The 15,941-nt window shown below is 34.1% G+C and overlaps 1 protein-coding gene across 1 annotated transcript in view; it reads left to right on the top strand.

Moving 5' to 3' along the window:
- Positions 1-887: 887 nt before the first annotated feature.
- LOC116126030 (DNA-directed RNA polymerases II and V subunit 8A-like) overlaps positions 888-15,941 on the top strand; it is a 97,994-nt gene continuing 82,940 nt past the window's right edge. The window contains 2 exon segments of the mRNA XM_031411725.1: positions 888-955; positions 1,969-2,083. Of these exon segments, the coding sequence (XP_031267585.1) occupies positions 2,008-2,083 (76 nt within the window). The 5' untranslated portion in view covers positions 888-955; positions 1,969-2,007.

Below are 15,941 nucleotides of genomic sequence, written 5' to 3'. Positions count from 1 at the left end.
TCCTCGTTCGCCTCCGGCGGCGGGGGAAGTGCACGCACCTCTGGTCATCACGCGCGTATCAAGTAGGAGCCCGGCAGCTACGGGGGTCATAGGCGTGACTATCCCAGGTTGAGGCTCTGCATCAGCGTCTTTCCTGTCATTCCCTGCATCCGCCATGTTTTGACAGAGTTCGTGATACATGTTTTCTTCTAGACTACAAGTCTATAATATGATCGATTGATTTCTATCCCAAGGGCCTATAAAACTCACTAGTGTTAGCTATACCCAAGAGTCTTATGTTTGAGTCTCTAAGAGAGGTATTTATCACAATATTGTGTCATGCAATTATCTAGGTTCATTAAGCCTGTAAGGGGTGATGTGATCCTAAGGATTAAGCGGACTGGACTAGCAATTATACCCGAATATCTCAATTATTAAAAAAAAAAAATGATATTAGAATAATAGTACACTAATGAAGTTTGTTTTCTGACTCCATATGATAATAATATCATAGTAAATATATTGCAATTATACAACACATATCATCATCTCAAAGATCATAAAATATCAAATCAATCATCACATTAATTTAAACTACATAATTAAAAAATGAAATTTATAAATGTTATATTATTTAACAAAATTAATAAATAAGGTGCTATATCCAATTTAATTCCACCTAAATTTTTTTCATAATTCTTATTTCACATTTAAATCTTCCCAAAATTAATTTTCATAACCCTTCTATTAAAATCTCCTCAATTCCTCATCCCCAATGTAAATTTGTTTACTGAAAATAAAAAACTGCACTTGTTACGTGGCTTGATCTCATTGGCTAAACATCAACATTTCTCACCCGCAAGTGACCCAATTGTTCCTCTAAAAATTGCGTTAATTTCACATCCAGTATAAAAACTCCTCCGTGCTACCTTCCAGCGTCAGCTCCGAAGAGTCCTCCGAAAAACCCTAAACCCAGGTTCGCTCTCAGTCTTCTCTTCCATTTACTAGCTTCAATACTACAAAACAAACATGGGTTTTAAGCATAAATACTTGATAATGGCTATTTTTTAATGATTTATTTTTCATTTTTTTTTTTACTTCAGCTCACTGTTAAGGCCTGCTTGTTTCCTGAAGTTCTTAGTGCTAGAATTGTTATTTGTTTGAAATTTTGCAAAACAAAGTTGTGAACGAAGTTTAATGAAGTGGGTGATAACTTGGTTGTTCGATATTATTTATTGTTTGAATCATTGTTTGCTGTTCTTGTCTGTCGCTCTTCCTTTAAATGGGTCTGCTGTTGAAGAAAACCTTGTGGCACTTGGCAATTTGTTTTCGAAAATAGGCTTCTCTGAGAAGAGAAAGCTCCTAGGAAAGCATTTTATTATTGTGGTTGAATTCTTTGTTAGTTTCAGTGGTGTTTTTCTTCTATTATTTATTTATTTATTTGTTGATGGTGATGGTGAAAATATTATAAGGGCGAGTGGGAAATGTCCTATTTTTATGCTTTCATATTCAGTAAAGAGAACAAATGTTTTTGCAAGTAAAAGTCTGATGTGATAGTCTTTTATCTCTAAGTTATGCTACATAGTGTAGTATCCATGTTTAAAGTTTATTTTAGGAGAAGCCCGGTAGCGATTAATGTTACTGGAAGGCTATGGGTCACATATTATTTTTTGTTCTGGAGAAAAATGAAAATTAGGGGTTGAGAGAGAGTGTCTCTGGAACTGTATAAAGTAACCTTACCGGCTACTATTTGTTGGTGCTTTTTTATGTGATGTTGTTTTTTATGTTTTGGAACCAATTTGAAATTTAGTGTTGCCAATCTGACACTCTCGTTACTAAAATCTGTTAATTCCAGTTACATCTTTGGGATTGTCCTCTCAGTGATATGGTAGTTCATAATTTTGTAGTGTTGTACTTTCTTATTGCTGTTGTTATTGTTGGTCAGTGTGTTTTATTAATCTTATGAGTTCATTTGTACTATTTTTTCAGGTGGACTGTTACTGCTGAGGGATTTTATTTGCACTAAGGATGTCAAGTATAATACTGTTTGAGGATATTTTTGTTGTCGATAAGATAGACCCAATAGGAAAAAAGTTTGACAAGGGTATATTTTGAGTTCTATTGCTCATCTTTTTTATTTTTCTTGTTTATGCTGCTTTTAGAAGGTCTTTTTTATTTTTTCCTTTTTTTGCACTGTCAGAAGTGCTATCAAATTTTTATAATTTATTTCTCTTTATTTGGCTGAAATAGGTAATAGCACTCTTTCTTTAAAGAAGCAGAGTGCTTTTCTTACAACAAACTGGGTATGTTGTTTTAGAAAGCATGAATAAACAATTAAAATAAGCACTTTATAATTCAAAAAGTTCTTTTGGTGGTTTTGCGTAAGCACTTTTTATCAAAAATGTTAATAAATAGCATTCCATCCATGCTCTGGTGCTTTTACATTGCCTATCAAGAACAGAGACTATCTGTTTTTTTTTAGGTTAAGATATATTTATATGTGTACAATATGCAACTGAGTTATACTAGTATTAGCTACATTATCATCAAGTGATTATTCTAGGAATAATGTATTGTTTTTCTGCCCTGGAATCTCCTTAGTTTTATGCTGGTTGTTTCTACCAGATGTTCAATGAACCTTTTAATTTCTATTTGATTTGTTAGTTTTATTTTGGACCTTTGAGGTTTATGTTTTGGTGTGGTATGCAGTTTCTCGCATTGAAGCACGAGTCAGAACTGTGACATGTACATGCTGCTGGATTTGAACGTAGAGTATATCCTATGCTGTGTAGGTGATAAATTTGCTTGGCATTGGCTCACACATTAAATCTGGATGGAACACCAGACTGGCTATTTACTCAGGTTGGTTTCACTCTTGTAATATTATGTGGTATGAGTTCATTGCTATAAGGATTTTTTTGTTTTTGTCTTCTCAAGCAATGTTATAGCTGTTGAAAGATTAGCTTGGGTATATAATTGTGCGAAGTCTCTAATTATCTTCTTTGGTTTTTACTAATACGTGGCCTCATTTATGGAAATTGATTATACTTGTCTGTCTACTTTTGACATGACATCTTGAAGAATTGTCAAAGTGCATTAATCATGCTGTTTTCTTTTAGGAATTTGCAATGTTACCCCTCCTCCCTTTATGAATATGCAAAAGGTTTTACATGCTCGCAAACATTTTTACTTGCAAAGTTATATGCAAGTTAAGTTTAAGGGAAGAGTCTACGTATTCAAGATTTTCAACTCTTGCTCCCAGTTGGAATTTAGCATCTCATTTGATAATGATATTATGGCTTTTTTGTTCTTCGACTGTACATCAGCCTTCCATAACTGTTCTATCGAAAGGACTAGTATGAAGCACTGAGTTAACCTAAAGAAAGTTTCAGCAAACACTGGTAGAAGACATTGAGGAAAGAATTAGTTTCTGATATAAAAGGTGAAAGAAGATGGTTTAGATATTGAGGATTTTAAGAGATAATGGAGGACTGATTATTATCCTGATCATTTAAGTGGTTTGATATTGGAAATAAGAGAAACCATTGACCATAATTATTGCAAATAATATCTTAAAAAGTCCTCAATTATATGCATATTGTCGTTTTGAATTTGTTTATCTGTCCTCTGTTTCCCTATTTATGTGTTATAGTCGTTATATATCCATATAATCAGTTTACTCTTTCTATTCCAGGGTGGGAAATCTCTTGCTGCCAAGTTTGAATACATTATGCATGGAAAGCTCTACAAGATCTCAGATGAAGGCTCCGGGAAACACTGAAAGCGTAGGAATCCACCCAAAACATTTACTTTGTGTTTATGATTTGTTCATGTCTAGTTACAGTGCTCATTTGATATACGAATATGAGATTTATGTTATTTCAAATCCAATTTCAGAGAGACATGGATTTCGTAAAGCTTAAGTGACTTAGCGGTTTTCTTTATTTCACATTTTGATTGCTTTGCTTTTTTCTTCTTCAGAGATATATAGTTTTCATATGGTGGGCTTCTTATGATGCTGAAGGGATCTTCTTATATCACCCAGTTTTGAGCTTGACCAAGCTGTTTCTCCTAATGAGGAAGTTGTGAAACCCTGCTGGGTACCATACCGTACATCTCTCTTTAACCTCCAAACTTATTTTTTTTGTTGTAATGAAGTTTATAACTCAATCACTACTTGATGTCATACGATTTGTTGTCGTGTTATATCATCATTCAGTTTGTCATCGTTTGAGGATCTTGAGACCGTTGTATTCATGTAATGTCCTAAACTTGTGGTATGTGGCAAGAAAATTATATGATGGATGCATTGACTGGTGAGTTCAAATTGTCAAATGAAAAGCCCTATATGGAGAGTCTTTGCTCTCATCCCTATCTCTCCCTCTATTGTTTTTGTGTGTGGAAGGAATTTAGATGCTTGTTATTGTTTCTTAGCTTGTTCTATTGTTCAATCATATAAATAAATTAAAATCGATTAACTTCAAATGATCAACTGATTTTGATGATTTTATTGATCGGACTGGACTGGATTGATTGGATTTGTAGATTAGAAAAAGAAAAAAAAATCAATTTTATTGATTTATTAGGAGAGTGGATGGTCTTTTATTTAATATAAAATTACTCAACTAATATTTCTCTTGGAAATTTTGTTGGAGTTAAATGACTTGTTATAATGCTTTGAAACTGAAATATCTATTTTACCTCATTTGTCAATTAAGAATATATAATATATATATAAAATGTAGACTTTAGAGATTATATATAATTAATTATAATGAAATATAAAATTAATAGAATTCATTAAAAAAAAAAAAGAAAAACAATTTTGCAACTAAAATTAAAGATTAAATAAACTCCCTACCTTCAAAACCAACTTAAAACTCTTAATCACTTTTTTTTTTTTTTTTTTTAATTCTGTTGTCCTTTATTGTTTTTTATTTTTTAGTTATTTATTTTATGAATTTAAATGTTTCTTTTTTATTTAATTTTTTTCTTAAAAAAGGGGAAATGACACTATAACCCTTATACTGTTTAATTTTCTCAACTGCCAATAGTCTAATAGAGATTATTTGGCTTTTTTCAGATTTTACTGAATCAAAGTAATGCCTTCTCCAAACCTCAGGGGGAAAATGTCATTAACTGACATTTCGATCATTAATAAAATATATTTTGTTTTATTTAAATAAAGTTCTGTCTTTAATTATTTAACAACACTGTGTAACAACCCAGACAGACATCTTGCGAAATTAATCCTGGGTCAATAGTTGGGCCACGCCAATCTTATCCCTTCGGCCTATAGCCCATTACCAATTTCACATTTCCTTTATTATTATGAGTATTTACCATTCCCCCCCAAATTTTAATTATATAACAATTTTCTGTAGAGAACAGGGTTTTGGACTCCGTAAAAGAAACCGTAATTCATTTTGATTTTCAACTGCAGACTTTATTCGAACTCTACTCTCCTCGGTTACCCTTCTCTTTCTCTCTGTTTGTTTGCCAAGAACTCCAGGGTTTCGTTTCTACTCTTTTTCCTCAACTTTCTTGACTGCCAAACAAGTACAAGATACCCTCTAATATATTGAGCCCATTCTAATATTAATTTGATAGTCATAATAACGCTAACCGATTTCTCAAGTAATCTTTATTTTGTTCTATAATTTTTACATATTTACAGGCCTAATTTTCAGTAAAGTTATTTTTACATATTTACTACCAAGAGAACCTGTACCTGCTAATTTCTTCTTTTGTGTTTGGTTAAATGCTCGGTGACCATTTAACTTCTCCGACTTTCTGTTTTCAGAAGTTCCTTAGGATGGATCATTTCAAGCTCTTTTCCACCTGCCCAATCTGGTGCTAATACTTATCTCAGTCGGACAACTTGCTTCTTGATTGGGAGCTGCATTTCTTTCGTTAAAACCTGAGATGGTCAGTGACTATCGTGAAAGTCCTTGAACTAAAAACCACTATTATCGCTTCGGGGTTCCGTTGGTTTTGCAAAGAAATATGATTTGGAACTCAAGATTTTAGAGAGCCTGAAAGAGATTAATCTTGGATCAAATGCAACTGGTAACAGGTTCTTGTCACCACCGTGACAAAGGGTATACGCTGACGGGTCTGTGTCCGACGGTAATCTCAAGGTGCTTTCTTTCTCACGCACATAAGGACAGATCACAGCACTCGTTTACAAGTTCCATCAATTTGGAATTTGCCCACCCAGGACACTTCTTGACACCAGGTTTCAAGAAAATCTGGGCTGCCACTTATCACAACGTCTATCTTTCAAGAAAACGGCTGATCCAGTTATTCGGTCTGTTGAGGGCTTAAGCCCAAGATCAGTTCCATTCTCCGGGCAAGAAAATCTCGAGGTAAAAAGTACTCTGCTTTTCTAATTTTTCTCATGATCTTTTGTTTCCTACACTAATTTTTTAAGGCTTTAATAATCTCTTTCTGAAAATATGTAGTCTTTTTACTCATTGTCCCAATAGTTTATTCTTGATTCTTCCATTAGTTCTTTATTATGATGTAGCTTGGATGCTTGCTTGATAGGCTTAATGTTATATGGTTCCGTCAGTGTGCTAAATGAGCCCTGAGCTTATAGTCATCTTTGATAATCCATTACAATTTTAATTCTTTTCTTAGGATTATCTTTCGGATATGTATATCCATGCTTTAGCAAAAATACTTCATCTTCCTGGTCACCCTACAAAGTCTTCCTCATGATGAAGCTACCGGCACAACGCCAGATTCTGTTTTAGCTCGTCTAAAGCTTAAAATTTTCTTTCTAAGTCAACTTTGCTCATCCTTGGATGCTTCAACTTGCTCGCTCACAACCTTAAATGTTTTTGAATCCTTTCACTTCGCAAAAGAAATGTCCAAAGTCCAGCTATGAGGACGAAGTCCTGAATCTGATGCGTTTGTGAGTTCGTGAGTTTAGTAGGAGATACGCAGTGCCACTGGCAAGTTAAAGTACCATGTCTTTTCTGAAGGTGTAAGATACATGATTACCACTGCTGAGACAGGTTACACTCTGAAGGTTTGTCTCCCAGAATAATTTCGAGGTGCTTTTTGAGGCAGCCCAAGACCAAATCAAAGCCTCAGGACTAAGGTCCATCGCTTTTGGATATTCCCCAGGAGCACTTACTCAAACCGCTTTGTAGATATTTTGAAGGAATTGGAAGCTGATGCAGCTTCCCATCCTCTCCCCCATGTGGTGTACGAATTTGGTCTAACTCTACAACAAGTTCGCCACACCCGTTGCTCGCAGCTCGGATAAGCCAACTTTTCATATAATGAAGCCAAGCTGTTCGAATAATGGGGTGTCATCTGATACTGATAGAGAAAGAGAAATTTTAAGATTGGATGAGCGAATTGGAATTGCTGCTAAGAAGCCAAGGCGTTCCTTATCTGATCTGAAAGGAGACTTCCACCCATGTGCCTCCAAATTCAGAGTTCAAAAAACGACAGAGAAATGCTCATTTCTTGAGAGAGCAAGGCCTTCTTTCAGCCTGAAATGAGGGAGCAGAACCACTATTAAATCGTACTAGATTGGCAGAGGCGACACTCGTTGTGGCTGCCAATTACGCTCCCGGTCTCTTCACACCAGGGTCTGGTGGAAGTAGTTCATTACATAAGGCCAAAATTCTCAACCATTGCTGCCATTTGCAATCGTTAGCGTTTCTGTGTTGCTTCTACGGTATCTTATTTGTGGCAGAAGGCCTAGACATGCTGCAGAATCATTAACGTGTCGGCTGTACTGCCCTCGGATTTTGTTTTGGGGATGACAGGATGACTTGAGCGATGATCTGAACCTTTGGTTCACTGCTGCAACTTGCACCAGCTCCTCCCCATCTTGATCTTTGCATGGATATATTTAAATAAGTTTGGGATTTCTTCTTTCTTTAAAAGCTACAAAAATTTTTGTACGTAATTTTGACATGACTAATGTAGATTAGTAATAGGTTGCATTACCTCAAACAAGAGATTTGAGATTTTTTTTCATGTATTAGGATAATGTGAGATAGATTCTTTCATTCTTTGAGAAATTTAAACATACTTTCAGAATGATTCTACTTTCTGCACATCCATACTCTGCATGCCATGCCAACTTACAAGATGGAGAATTAATCTCAGTAAGTAACAGCATCACTATAAATTATTAGAGGTATACAATTATCAATAAGCCTATAGTAAGGTGACATGCCAGCAAGACAAGGGTTTTGGCTGCATTTGCATATAAACAAAGAATATAAAGCTTTTTCCCACACTTTGTCAAAACCAAGTAACATCTGCAACAAAAAATAATTAAATTAATAAACACAAACAAATTAACCTCACATTGAAATTCGAACTAATAATTAGTCATATCTTTATGGAATTTTTTAATTCAAACTTAAACTCCGGTAATAAAAGTTAATTCTTAATTATTGTACAAAGAGAAAAGAAAGTTTCAGATAAAAACCTGCATTTGACAGATTTACAGCCCCTCGCGAAGCTCAACAGTGTCCACACCGGACATCTAGTCCATTTTTCTCTCAACAAGCTGGCCAAACAGATATCATTCCGATCCCTCATATTTCTACTTTCTCTGCACATCCATACCCTTGTGCCATGCCAACTTACACTGAAACAGAATAATCGCTCACAGTTTGGCACCTTACTCTTCTTCACAGTCCCACCACACTCGTTCACCCACCACCTCCATGCATTCGTACCAGGGCAATAGCTCCTTTCAACCCTAGACACATTCGCAGAGAAGATCACACCACTTTGAAAAAACACTTTGTGAGATTATAGCTCTAACACGAGAGAGGATCTAAACTTGTTGGCAGTTCAACCGGGCATTGAAATTTGCCGTATGATCTTCGATCTTGAATTCGATATATTTGGCTATGCAGTCTAGACCAGAAAGGGTGACCACAAAGGTTCTTGTTCTTGAATTTCTTATTTTGTGGACATGGGTTCGATGCAAATCTCACAGTGAAGCTTCCATTAGCATCTTCTTCTTGTGTTTCTTGTTGGAGATTCTCTCGTTTTTCACTCGGTTTTTGCAGTGAGTTTCCCATGGTAATCTTATGGAATTTTTCGTGGCCAACTTGTTATTTTCTAAGAATCGTACTTATTTATAGGGCTCTCCTTAGTTTTCTGAATACATCAAGATATCTATTCGGTTTAGGAATACATAAATTATCTTAAATTTCGGACTAGAACTTCTTTTTATCCTAACCCAAGTCTGATTTTTTTGTTTGACTAGGATTAAAATTATATTTATCACTTGATCTAACTCGGACCAGTTGCTAATTAGCGTTCTCTTTCAGCCCCAGAGTCAAGCAAAATTGTAGTAATTAATATATGAACATGCCCCCCAAATCGAAGGAAGTTTTATTAAATTCATCGTGAAGCAAGACTTTCTGTAGTTTGATCAGTAGAATGCTGCTTTTAAGGAGAGACAGACTAATTTGCTTAAACCTTTTTTCAATTCAATTCAAGAATTATTACAAGGGCTCGAAATAAAGAAAAGAGCTAGTAACATAATTAGAACCACGAGCTGAGCGCCAATAAAAATCAACGCCGATAGCCCGGCATTCGCATTCCCTTATAGCTTTCCCACATTCATAGCAAAACTCAGTCCGGCATCTGAAAGAAAAGAAGTAAAAAAAAAAAGTATTCTCGTTAATATTTGTTTACTGTTAAAATGAAGACAGACAGACGAGTTTATGTATAAACAAAATTAGAGAAAACAAAACCTGCATTGGTGGATTACAGCCTTTATGCGCTCAACAAGTAGTCCACACCAGGACACTTTTAATCGATTGCTTTTCTCTTCACAGTTTCAAAAATAATGTATCATTCGGGTGTCCCTACACTCTTCCTACTTTTCTTCAACATCTCAACCCGCGCATGCATACCGACGTGCACTGAAAACAAAACGTTTTCTTACAATTTTTGTATTTTGTTTATTAATTTTATTTTAGAATTTAAATGTTTCTTTTTTATTAATTTTTTTCTTAAAAAAGGGAAATGACAACTATACCCTTATACGTTTATTTTCCTCAACTGAATAGTCGAATAGAAGATTATAATTGGTTTTTCAGTTTTACTGAATCAAAAGTAATGTTTATTCTCCAACCTCAGGAGGAAATGGTCCATTAACTGAAATTTCGATCATTCAAATATATTATATTTTGTTTTTTTAAATAAAAGTTCTGGTCCTTAATTATTTACAACACTGTAACAACCCAAGACGACATCTTCGCAAATTAATCCTGGGTCCAATAGAAGTGGGCCATACGCATCTTATACCTTCTGGGCTATGGCCTTACTAATTTGCATTTCCAATTAGTAAATGAGTATATACCTATTCCCCCCCTAAATGTTTCATTATATAACATTTCTCCCCGTTTATTACATTCTGTTAGGGTTTTTGTCGCTAATTTCCACCATGTCTCCTTCATCCATCAAGTAACATAGCGAACCCCTAACTAACGAAACATTGACAATATGGGGAATTGTCGTTTTTATACACACGTATGAAAATTGTTAATTCCATGCACGTTGGGAAACATGTATTAAGCTTGATATTTCCTACTGGGTAATTTGTAAGGTCCTTCCCAAAATTATAGACACTTTAGGGTGAAGTCACTTCAAGCTTAACATGGATGGTTGTCCAACAAGACTAAGTTGAAAGGTTATTTTTTACACTTGTTGGAGAGTGAGAGGTTAAGGAAGACTACGTATTTGGGAGATGTCAAAAGATTTTTAGTATTAATTTATAAAATAAAAACAAAAGCTTTTTAATACTAACTTTTACTATAAAAAACTTAATATACAAGAACAGCTCAAATAAAGTTATAAAATCGAACTAGAATATTTTGAAACTCTCACCAGTCACCACAAATACAGTTGTAACAATAACTTATGGGTAGAAGACATCAACTTCAACTCAAAAAAAAAAAAAAAAAAAAAAAAGGTTTTTAATTCCTCAACATATGGAGAAGTATTTCATGTTAAACCTGCATTTGCGATGATTCAAGCCCTCGTGAGCTGCATACAGTGTCCGTATCCCGACCAAAGACCCTTGTCCTATTGTTTCCCGCTGGCGAGATTTATCCTCTACAGTTTGGCATTCACTTTCTTCCACCCGCCCGACCACACTCGTTCATCACCACTCCCTGCACTTCCCATTTGGGGCAATAACTCCTCTGAAACCTAGAACCTAACATCACAAGTACATCCAACACAATTTGAAAAAACCTTGGTGAGATGTTTTCCCCTCCACGAGAGGATCCAGAACTGTTGACAGTACAATCTAGGCATATTATGTGGCTTGGGCTTCTTTGATCTTGGTTTTAATGTATTATGGCTGTGCGTTTTTAATAGAGATGCTTAAGCAGTGCTTTTTGTTCTTGACATTTCTTGTTTGATATGAGCTTTCATTAGCATCTTCCTTCTTCTTCTTCTGTGAGATTCTCCTCAGTTCGGATGTTGTTTCGTGCGTTTCACCATGGGATGGTAAAAGTGTGTTAGGAATTTTTGCCATTCGTCAAAATATGCTTATCTTATCCTGAAGTTCTATCTTAAATACCAAAGTCAAAACTTATGTGGGAAAACAAAATTTTGTGTTTTAGTTTACAAATTGTTTTCTTATTTCAAACGAATTTCAGAGTGTTTAAAATTCCTGGAGGGGTCCTTCATACTACAAGTTCCATACGTATATAAATATAGTACGTACATTTTTGATTTAATTCTATCCCAACCAATTTATATAAAATAAATAGGTTTCATTTTTAGTATGAATAATATAATTATTTTTTTTAATTTAGGGTTTATAAAGGGAGACATGCCATTTTCCCAGTCCACAACGCAAGGTTGGCGTAAATATTTTTCACCCAAAAAGTTTGAAAAAAGCATTTTCCCACCCTTGCTAAACTAGACATTTTTTAACGGTAAAACGCATTCTCAATAGTTTTGCATAAAATCTATATAGGAATACTATTACTTATACGTTATACTAGTAAATTACAGACGCAGCACATTACCTTCACCACTTTGGAAAATTGGTATTAAACCTCTTTCTCTCTTTCACATCTGTTATTTATTTAACTGTTAAAAAAATCAGAGAAGAATAAAAAATTTGGCCAGGTGTACGTCTGCTAACCGTCATTTGGCAGGATCTGTGGTTCCCATCGTCGGTGGGCCAATCGGCCACACAGCCACCGTGTATACAGAACTGGCTCCGTTTCACAATCTAGGATTCTGATTAGCTTTTCCACGCACCAAATGCATCTTGCACACCCATGTTACGATGAATTCACCACAAAGATTATTAGCACAACACTACCTTATTGGATGAATTACCTCAAGATTATTTGTGTAGGTTGTTTGGTTTTAAAATTCAGTAACTTTCAGAATTCTATCAGATTTGAATGAAAAGAACAAGACAACCAACAAGATATAGCTGTGCATACAAAAGATTACTTATCCTGATATCGAAAAACCATGAAATTGAATTGAAACCGACCGTAGATTAACGCCAACAGCCAAGCTAGGCTGTAAGAGCCCTAAAATTTTATGCATGAATCATAAAAGAGAATAATATAAATTTTATCTAGGTCCAGAACCACAACATTTTAATCAAACCCAGGTCATGAATCTAAAAAACTATCTCAACAAATTCCTAGAACTATTAACAGAAATTTTAGATCAGTCTAAATTTTTAAAAGAAGAGCGAAATTATATTGAATATATTACATATCACAAAAAGACTTCAAGTAATTCTATTAAACTAGGCCTTTAAGTAATTTCAGAGAATTCTTCTTCAAGAAGAGGACCAGTTTTTCTAAGTGATCTTCTCCTAGAGAAATGAACCTGAAACTTTGGAAAACAAAGCGAAGGCCAAAATCGACAAAGCTGAAGCCATCGAAACCATTGAGATTACAAAGTAAAACATGCGAAGTGCTGCAAACTATGGCTTGTTCCCGATCAATGACGCACCAAAAGAACCTGTGAAGCAGAACATGACAGAAATCATAAGGGCATCGAAACCACATAGTTTACGAACGGTTTCTCCATTATTCTCATATTGATCGCAAAGTAACCGTAGAAGAGAAGCAGCAAGTACGGAAAAACACAGATTATATTTTTCCCAATTGGTCATTTGGATTTCTTGGCTTGAAAGAACTTCGATAAATTTAGAAGAAACGTGTGGAAGAGCTTTAAGAGCAATATGGTTTGATTTTTTGTCAGTGTGCTAAACTGAAAGTATAAGCTATAATTATATTTGATAATTCCTATTTATAACTTTAAATTATGCTTCGGATATCAATAATTGTTAGGATTAGTTTAGAATTAGAATAGAGTTAAAATAATTAGGTCAAATCCTTTTAAAATTATGCTATTATCTTATGAGAGTAGGATTAAGATTATCTTATTATCATTTTATAATTAGGATTAAATATCTTATTAGATTTGAAAAGGTAATCAGAGTCCTTTTAGGATTGTTTTATTATCCTTCTATAATAAGAATAAAATATATTATTAGATTTGAATTAGGCAATTAGAACATTAAATTAAATTGTTTGAATTTTGATCATTAAATTAAAATTATATTTTGTTTTATTTAAATAAAAGTTCTGTCCTTAATTATATAACAACACTGTGTAACAACCCAAGACAGACGTCTTGCGAAATTAATCTTGGGTCAAAAAGAATTGGGCCAATTCAATCTTATCACTTGGGCCTATAGGCCTATATCAATTTCACATTTCCCTTATTATTATGAGTAAATTATCATTTACCCCTAAAGTTTCATTATGTAACAATTTCTCCCCAGTCATTAGTATTCTGTTAGGGTTTTTGTCTTCTAATTTGCACATTTCACCTTGATCCATCAAGTAAAATAGCGAAACANAGCTATAGTTCTTAGGATTAGTTTAGAATTAGAATAGAGTTAAAATAATTAGGTTAAATCCTTTTACAATTATGCTATTATCTTATTATCATTTTACAATTAGGATAAAATATCTTATTAGATTTGGACAATTAGAGTCCTTTTAGGATTGTCTTATTATCCTTCTATAATTAGGATAAAATATATTATTAGATTTGAATTAGGTAATTAGAACATTAAATTAAATTGATTGAATTTTGATCATTAAATTAAAATTATATTTTGTTTTATTTAAATAAAAGTTCTGTCCTTAATTATTTAACAATACCGTGTAACAACCCAAGACAGACATCTTGCGAAATCGAACTTGGGTAAAAAAGAATTGGGCCAATTCCAATCATATCACTTGGGCCTATAGGCCTATTTCAATTTCACATTTCCTTTATTATTATGAGTTTATCACATTTCCCCCTAAAGTTTCATTATATAACATTTCTCCCCAGTCATTAGTATTCTGTTAGGGTTTTTGTCTTCTAATTTGCACATTTCACCTTGATCCGTCGAGTAAAATAGCGAAACATTGACAAAAGGGGGGAATTGCTATTTTCTAAATCTGTTGGAAAATTGTTAATTCAGTGAGACATTGGGGAAACATGTATTAAACCTGATTATATTCATATTGGGTAAGTAAATAAGGCCCTTCAAGGTTTGCTGAATACCCAGGGATCTCATTAGTTTAAAAGATTAAACACCAACTCCCTTACTATTTTAGTAGACATTAGGTTTTAGGAGGGAGGTAACTGTTATTTTTTAAAAAGTGGGGTCTACGAGATACTGTTTTAGTAGACGTTAGAAGGGACGTAACTGTTATTTTTCAAAATAGAGGGGTTTAGGCTTTCCTATTTAATGCTCGTCAAATGAAATTCATACTCTTAAGCACCCAGCATTAATCTGACAACGTGCTACGTAGAGAACAGGGTTTTGGACTTTATTCAGAATTCTTCCTCGGTTAGCCTCTTCTCTTTCTCTCTGTTTGGATGCCAAGAAACTCTAGGGGTTTCGTTTCTACTCTTTTTCCTCAACTTTCTTGACTGTCAAACAAGTACAAGATACCCTAATAAATTATATTAAGCCCATTCTTAAAATTTTGATAATCAGTAATAATGTCTAACTGATTTTCTCAAGTAATCTTTATTTTGTTCTATAATTTTACATATTTATAGGCCTAAATTCGCAAAAAAGATGCAAGATGCTTTCAAAATTACTAAAATAAATGCAGATGGAAAAAAATTCGACAAAGGTATTTGTATAACTTTTTTATTTTATTTATTTAATGTGTTTTTACTCTTTCGCTACCTTTAATTGAACATCAATTTGATCTTTCTTCCATGATTTGATCTTATTGTTTAGTAATCTAATAATCAGGAATGCTTTAATTATAATGTGCTCATAGGTATTATCTTTTTGTTGTAACTGTGATTAATTATCAGGATTTAAATTAATGAACTAAAGATGGATATATTGAGTGATTACTTCGTGATATATTGTATCTAGAGTAGGCTGTATGATACTTCTCTTACGAGTTAGTCAATTGAAATAACTATATTCGTGTTAATTTGTGAATCTAGTGATCTATATGCTTATTGTATCTTCCTGTCGAATTATCGCATTGAGAAATAAAGAAAAATAAAACATACTAAGGCTAGGATAACAACAATTATACATCTTTACTTTCCCTTTAAAGACATTGTTATGCCCAAAAATATACAAGTGCTAGTCCTGCAGGTCCACAATCAGGGGTAGGAGCCCAAAAGTCCGATCATTGGGACACCACGCCGTCCTGTTTCCTGTCAGTATAGTGGTTCGCGCAAGCACCAGATTGTGGTGCTCCCACGTGTCAATATCCCTGCGCAAATCACAGCGAAATCATCTGGGAGGTGGGCAATGTGAATAAGAGGATTGCAACGATACTCCCACCAACTTACAATTTAGTTCATTGCCTCACTAACCTCTCACTATAAATTTGGAATTTCATCTCCTCATTGAAGGGATTGGCACATTTTATTCTTGATTA

The sequence above is a fragment of the Pistacia vera genome, unplaced genomic scaffold, assembly GCF_008641045.1.
Source record: "Pistacia vera cultivar Batoury unplaced genomic scaffold, PisVer_v2 Contig104, whole genome shotgun sequence".
NCBI lineage: Eukaryota > Viridiplantae > Streptophyta > Magnoliopsida > Sapindales > Anacardiaceae > Pistacia > Pistacia vera.
This window is presented reverse-complemented; position numbering and strand designations above follow the sequence as displayed.